The sequence below is a fragment of the Delphinus delphis genome, chromosome 7 (assembly GCF_949987515.2).
Source record: "Delphinus delphis chromosome 7, mDelDel1.2, whole genome shotgun sequence".
NCBI classification, from domain to species: Eukaryota; Metazoa; Chordata; class Mammalia; order Artiodactyla; family Delphinidae; genus Delphinus; species Delphinus delphis.
In genome coordinates, this window is record NC_082689.1 from 34,618,170 (window position 1) to 34,625,425 (window position 7,256).

Genomic DNA, 7,256 nt, shown 5'->3' on the forward strand with positions numbered 1-7,256 from the left:
CGTCCAAAACTGTGAGAAGTAACTTTCTGTTGTTTATAAGCTATCCAGTCTGTGGCACTCTGTTATAGCAGTCCAAACATGTTATAGTAGCCCGAACGGACTAAGACAAGTTCCAACATTTTCTTATTCCTGAAACGTCTCCGTTTTTTTTTGTTTTCTTTTTTTTTGCGGTACGCGGGCCTCTCACTGTTGTGGTCTCTCTCGTTGCAGAGCACAGGCTCTGGACGCACAGGCTCAGCGGCCATGGCTCACGGGTCCAGCCGCTCCGCGGCATGTGGGATCTTCCCGGACCGGGGCACGAACCCGTGTCCCCTACATCGGCAGGCGGACTCTCAACCACTGCGCCACCAGGGAAGCCCACGTCTCCAGTTTTAAATATACTTTCCAGGCATGACATGCCCTCAATCACCACTTTATATCTAATAATTTACATATGAATTGTCAAACAAAAATGCACAGTAACATGTTTTTTATTACCTTCTCCAGTGACAGAATTTCAGTCTTCTGATAATATTGTCTGTTCTGGGAAAGAAAAGCCACCACCTGCATTAAAGCTTGCTGAGTACAATTCAGACTGAGCCGTGTTTGTTCTTCATCATCAGACCTAGAAAAAAAGTCACTTCCTGGTTTAGGATAAATATAAACAATGTATTTAAAAGAATCCACAGTTTACAACCTCCTATAATAGGAGATCAGATTTATATGGAATTTAGGACTTAATTCCAAGCCAAACTATTTTCTAGAATAGTGTTTCTCAAACTTTCACATGCATCAAAATCATCTCATGGCCTTATTAAAACAGACTGCTGGGCCCTACCCCCAGAGTTTCTAATTCAGTAGGTCCGAGTGGGGGCTAAGAATTTATCTTTCTAACAAGTTCCAGGTGATGCTGATGTTGCTGGTCCAGGGACCTCACTCTGAAACCCCTGTTCTAGAACAGTTCTTAGTCCTGGTTGTGCATCAGAAATCTCCTGCTGTCTTCTTAAAATAACAGCTGCTGGACCCTTCCATAGATCCAGTGAAACAGAACATCTATGAATGGGGCTGGGGCAAACTGAATTTTTTTTAAGCCCTAGAAAAGTTAATTTTCAAACATCATTGAATACAAGAATCTCCTGGACAGATCCTCAGGCAAACCCCATTCTAATTACACAGATCTAGGATAAAGCCCAAAATCTGCATTTTTCATAAGCACCCGTTAGCAATGATTCAGAGGTCCCTGAATCACCCTTTAAAAAGCAATGCCCTTAAAAAAAAATAAATAAATAAAATAAAAAAAGCAATGCCCTTGGGAATTCCCTGGTGGTTCTGTGGTTAGGACACGGTGCTTTCACTGCTGGGGTCCGGGTTCAATCCCTTCAATCCCTGGATCCCTGGTTGGGGAACTAAGATCCTGTAAGCCGTGGGGCACAGCCCCAAAAAAAAAAAAAAAAAACCAATGCCCCAGAGCCTCTCCAAAACAACTAGCACCAAGAAAGTTTTGTATTTAACCATATACTCTAAATATAATCATAGAATTCTAGAACTAAGACACCTTACAAGATAATGTGGAAGTGTAGTTTCAACACTGGAACCATCTGTAGAGATTTGAAAAGAAAAAGCAAAAACAATGCCTGGCCCCCAATCTAATGGTAAATCCCCGATATTACCTGTAATATGGAGAAACTGGAACCAAACTAATGTGCATCAGTGTTTTAAAAAGTCCATCAGTTAGGAAGAGGAATACTTCAAGAAATTACAGTACATTCATAATAAACACTGTGTAGCAATTAAAAAGAGAGACATACATGGATAGATTTCTAAGACATCTTAAGTTAAAAAGACAAATACAGCATACCATTTAATTAAGAAAGCAATGAATAAGACAAAACTACACATTTCTTTGTGTCCCTATACATGTTTGGAAAGATACCCACTTCTCTGAAAACAAAGGAAAAGACAACTTGAGTTGAAGATACTGGGATTGAGTAGAGGGGACAAGGAGAACTTTTGTATTGCTTAAATTTTTCATGCTTTATTTGTATAATTTTAATTTCAGTATTTACACAGTATTTCAGTATGGTAAAAGACACCATGACTGGAACCTATGCAAAATCTTATAAACAATTTTTCTTAAGATTCTTGGAATTCCCCAATATTATTAGAGGACATTTACTACGATTTTACTATAATGTATCTACACTTAAAAACCACTCATCAAAGAGTCATTTTTGGGCTTCCCTGGTGGCACAGTGGTTGAGAGTCCGCCTGCCGATGCAGGGGACACAGGTTCGTGCAACAGATTTCCATTTTATAAAAAAGTCATTGTACCTATCGTTTTTTTTTAACAATTATTAAGTCCTAGCTTTGTATAACTTGTCTTTTACGATGCTTTAGTAGGTATTAGGGTAAATCAGCCCCCAAAAAAATCTCTAATGAAGCAACATTTTTTTTTTAATTAATTAATTTATTTATTTTTGGCTGCATTGGGTCTTTGTTGCTGTGCAGCAACCGGGGGCTACTCTTCGTTACGGTATGCAGGCTTCTCATTGCAGTGGCTTCTCTTGCTGCGGAGCATGGGCTCTAGGTGTGCGGGCTTCAGTAGTTGTGGCATGCGGGCTTAGTTGCTCCACGGCATGTGGGATCTTCCCGGACCAGGGTTCGAACCCTTGTCCCCTGCACTGGCAGGCGGATTCTTAACTCCTACGCCACCAGGGATGTCCCTGAAGCAACCTTTTGGTATCTCAGCCCTAATTAAATAAATGATTGACCTTCCAAGAGGCACTTTAATGTATTTTTCTTTTCAAGTGTTTGGGAATCATCATTTGCTGGGAACTGATAAAAGTAAACCTATGTTATCAGCATATAACTAGGGTATATCTGCATACCCTAAGGTAAAAATAACTTTCAACATTGCCAGGAGGATTAGAAATACTGTAGGATGTGTGATATAGTCTCTCCCACATAGAAAATTTTTATTTTTTTGCTTTGAAAAGATCCCATGGTTCTCCTTAGGGACCTGCAGGCAAATGAGAATTATGCTGCTTTGTAAACCCACCCTAGGAAAGTGATTTGCTGCAAACTTAAATAACAGAGTTATAGAATCTGTAAGAAAGATTCTTACAAATTAATATACACAAAAAGAGGAAAAGATATTGTACCTAGCAGAAAAAGAAGTGACAGATACACCTGCAATTCCTTTCACTGCAGAAATGACTTTGTCCAGGTCTTGGGTGTGGGTAACATTGAATTCTACTCTGTGTGTTCCCTCCGTGGGGTAGTCAGGAGCTCTGGAAGCATGGATGGGCCTGGAGGTGCAAACTCCTAGAAAGAAAAAATTGTCAGAAATTGGAGTTTTTGTGGGTTTATTTAAAAATTAGAAAGATAAACCACTATGGGCAAAACTTCTAAGAAATGAGTATTTTTGAAAAGATTCATTCTCAGATGCTTATATAATATACACACACATACATATCCCTTATATATACATTCAACAATCCCCATAATTTAGGGATTTAGTACAGACATACATAATCAAATTTATTTTCAGATTTTCCAGAAGACTCGTAAATATCACAAAAAGTTGGACAAGACTGACTCATGAATTTTTACATAACATATAGAATTGTGACTGCTTACTAAATTTACTCATGTAAACTATGATTCAAGTCGCAGATGTTCATAATTTACTTGACCACAGTAATCCAGATTATATCATCACAGAAGCTTCAGCCCAAAATGAGTAAACTAAAAAGACTTGCTAAAACACATATGCTGAATTCCCTCATTGTGCTGGGCATAAGGACTAATTCAATAAAACTCTATTTGATTGACATATGAAGTATATTTTGGAGAGGCTTGAAGCTTTCAGTTCAGTTTAACAAGCGTTTCTGGAGTGCCTGAGTGCCAGGCACTGTGCCACATGAGTAAGGAATCACAAAGCTCGATCAAAAATGAAGACTTCCTATGCTGTCCTTGTTCACTAAGGATAAAAATTTCATTTTTCAAATGCAATTTAATTGCCAGATTTCAGCAAGATTATTTTAAAATATATGAAAGTAGAATAATGGTCCCCATCCCTAAAGCAGTTAAAACACTACTGGAAATACATTCTAAAATTTCAAAGCACTGGTAGGGAAAATACTGAATATGAAAGAACAAGAGGCTTCTCACCAAGCCCTTTAGCCAGCCAGTTGTTGACTCCCTGTGGAGCAGCATCATAGGCCGTGTGAGGAGAGTAGATCCCGACTCTGTTCTCCAGTGCCCGGATCACCAGGCGCTCTTTCCAGGTTTTCCAGGTGATGCGCTTCATAGGTCGGAAAATGGGTGGATGGTAGGAGAGAATGAGATCTGCCTTCTTCTGCAGTGCCTCCTCCATCACTTCTTCTGTCAAATCATTGGTTAGGAAGAGCGTGTTTACAGTGTGTGGTGGGCTTGGTTCCACCAGTAATCCAACATTGTCCCAACTCTCAGCAAATGAGAGGGATGCAAAGTCATTCAAGGAGGAAAGGAGAGTCTTTAGATCCATGAAGGAACGGGAAGAACTGCAGATCAGGGAATGGATTAGGCGGACTGTCGTGGGGACCAGGCGTACACGAGATGACAACATGCAGAAGTCAGGTAAAACTGAGTATCTGAAGTCAAAACACAGAAAATGGACCTTTGAGACAGCAAAGCATATGAGCAAAAGAGCTGTAGTCCTACGTGCCTGGCTTCAAATACTGGCTCTGCCACTTACTGGCACATGGTATCATAGGTAAGTCATTTAACCTCTCTGAGCTTGTTTTCTCATCTACAAAATGGAGACACTATAACTTACCTCACAGGCCGTCTGGAGGAGTAAATGGATTAATATGCTTAAGTCACCTTGCACAAACCTGGTGCACAACACACAATTATGTTCCTTTCCTCCTCCCTGCCCCCTCTCACACACCCTTGTTCTTTTTTTTTTTTTTTTTTTTTTGCGGTACGCAGGCCTCTCACTGTCGTGTCCTCTCCCGCTGCAGAGCACAGGCTCCGGACGCACAGGCTCAGCGGCCATGGCTCATGGGCCCAGCCGCTCCGCGGCATGTGGGATCTTCCCGGACCGGGGCACGAACCCGTGTCCCCTGCATCGGCAGGCGGACACCCAACCACTGCGCCCCCAGGGAAACCCACATCCTTGTTCTTGCTCTCCCCACCTGTGCTTCAACCACCCTTCTCCATTTCTCTAAATATTACCCTTCCTTCCAAGACCCTTTCGACTTCCTAAATAAAGCTTTTCTTGACAAACCTTCCTTTTCAGTGTCGTCCCTCTCCCTGTCCCACCTGCTTTTGCACTAGTTATTCTCATAATATTATATTCCTGTTTGTCTGTCTCCCCCACTACGCTAAAGCTACTGGAGGACAGAAACTACCTTTTCTGTATCTCAGGATGACCAACATAGGCCAGCACTAAATGCTTACTATACAGACTGACACAGTCCCGCTTCCCCCATCATAGCAGAATTTGGAGTTAGGGTGGTACATACTGACATTAAAAAGTGCTTTATCAAAAGAGTAACAATAACATATTTAAAAAGTTAAGTGTTTTGTACGGACACCAAGGGGGGAAAGTGGCGGGGTATGGGTGGTGGTAGGATGAACTGGGAGATTGGGATTGACATGTATACACTAATATGTATAAAGTAGATAACTAATAAGAAACTGCTGTATAAAAAATAAATAAAATTCAAAAAAATATATTAGTTTAAAAAAAAAAGTTAAGTGTTTTATCGGCAGCCAGAACCATGGGATGCACAGGTGAGTCACTCTGTGAATGGGTAGGGTCAAGGCAGGAAAGGGCAGGAGCTGCTGCCCCTGAGCCAACAGCTACCTGCCACACAAAGGCCAGAATCAAGAGGTGGGAGAGGTGAAGATGTAAGGGCCCACACAGTCTGTAAGCCTTATAGACATCTATATCCAATACAAAACACTGTCTGCTCCATTCTTAAATGTAGTATCTATGAACACTTTTGTTTTTGAAGAAAAGCATTTCATGGTATGCAAAATAATTAACAAGAAAGCATAGTCAATTGTAAATTTAATGAAATACTCATAACTCAATTTCAAAAGCAAATTTTTTTCAATATTTGTATGCAGAAATATTTAATATTGGGACTTCCCTGGTGGCACAGTGGTTACGAATCAGCCTGCCAATGCAGGGGACACGGGTTCCAGACCTGGTCCGGGAAGATCCCACCGGCCATGGAACAACTAAGCCCGTGCTCCACAACTATTGCGCCCTCGCTCTAGAGCCCGTGAGCCACAACTACTGAAGCCCGCATGCCTAGAGCCTGGGCTCCGCAACAAGAGAAGCCACCGCAAGGAGAAGCCTGCGCACCGCAACCAAGAATAGCCCACGCTCGCCTCAAGTAGAGAAAGCCTGCGTGCAGCAACGAAGACCCAATGCAGACAAAAATAAAATAAAATAATAAAAAAAGAAATATTTAATGCACTTATTCAATATACAGTTTGGAGTGAGGTGGAACCACTCGAACCTGGGGTCTTGGAAGATCTTCTAAGGGTCCTTATACCACTTCCACTCTCCAGATTCCACGTCCTGATACTACTCCACTCTCCAGACTCTTCTAAATCTGGCAAGCCCTAAAGTGAAGCTCTAATGGGCCACCACGCCGGTTCTGTTACCTACTGTTACATTTGAAGGAGCCATTGTAAGTAACAAAACACTCCCCATTTCCTACGAAGCTGAGTAGCTTTAAGTCACAATTAACGAGAATGGGAGGCGGCAGAGCATGGTGGGAAGAGCACCGACCGACTCTAAAACCAGACTGACTCCCAAAGCCACAGCTGTCTCTGAGGACTCTACCTCTGTGGTTTCCACCTCTGAAGGGTGCAAATAATAGTGCCCAGCTTACAGCGTGGTTGCAAGATTTAACCGTGAAGCTGGGAACAATGCCTGGCCTAGAGTCTGCACTATTTATTATTAAGATTCATTAGCAAGGCCCACTTTACAGCCTGCAAACTGCGCCCTCTTGTTTCAGTCCCCCTTCAGGCCTTTTCTAGAACAATGAAGAGCGCAGGTGGCACAGCCGATAAGTCCGTTAAGTTAAGTCCCCGGCCCCTCTAGAGCGCTATGCTCTCCCGCGGCAAGCCAGTTTTCTGCGCCTATCTCCTCCCCTGCCACCTTTCGCTGTAGCAGGTTCGTAAACCACAGCCCGCCGCCACGGCCTCAGCTACTCACGCTGAAACTTAACCCGCCCAAGACTCACCAGCCCCGGGAACTCCGCGAGCGCTAT

General features: G+C 42.4%; 1 protein-coding gene across 2 annotated transcripts in view; it reads right to left on the reverse strand.

Moving 5' to 3' along the window:
- NIF3L1 (NGG1 interacting factor 3 like 1) overlaps window positions 1-7,255 on the reverse strand; it is a 14,943-nt gene extending 7,688 nt beyond the window's left edge. The window contains exons 1-4 of one of the 2 annotated variants that reach the window (XM_060016335.1): window positions 7,230-7,255; window positions 4,153-4,613; window positions 3,141-3,303; window positions 478-604 (exon numbers count right to left, since the gene is read on the reverse strand). In XM_060016335.1, coding sequence (XP_059872318.1) covers window positions 478-604; window positions 3,141-3,303; window positions 4,153-4,588 — 726 coding nt within the window. In that variant the 5' untranslated portion in view covers window positions 4,589-4,613; window positions 7,230-7,255. Of the gene's footprint in view, window positions 1-477; window positions 605-3,140; window positions 3,304-4,152; window positions 4,614-6,497; window positions 7,175-7,229 lie in introns of those variants that run through there. The other variant, XM_060016336.2, reaches the window with a different exon arrangement.
- Between the last annotated feature and the right edge of the window lies 1 nt (window position 7,256).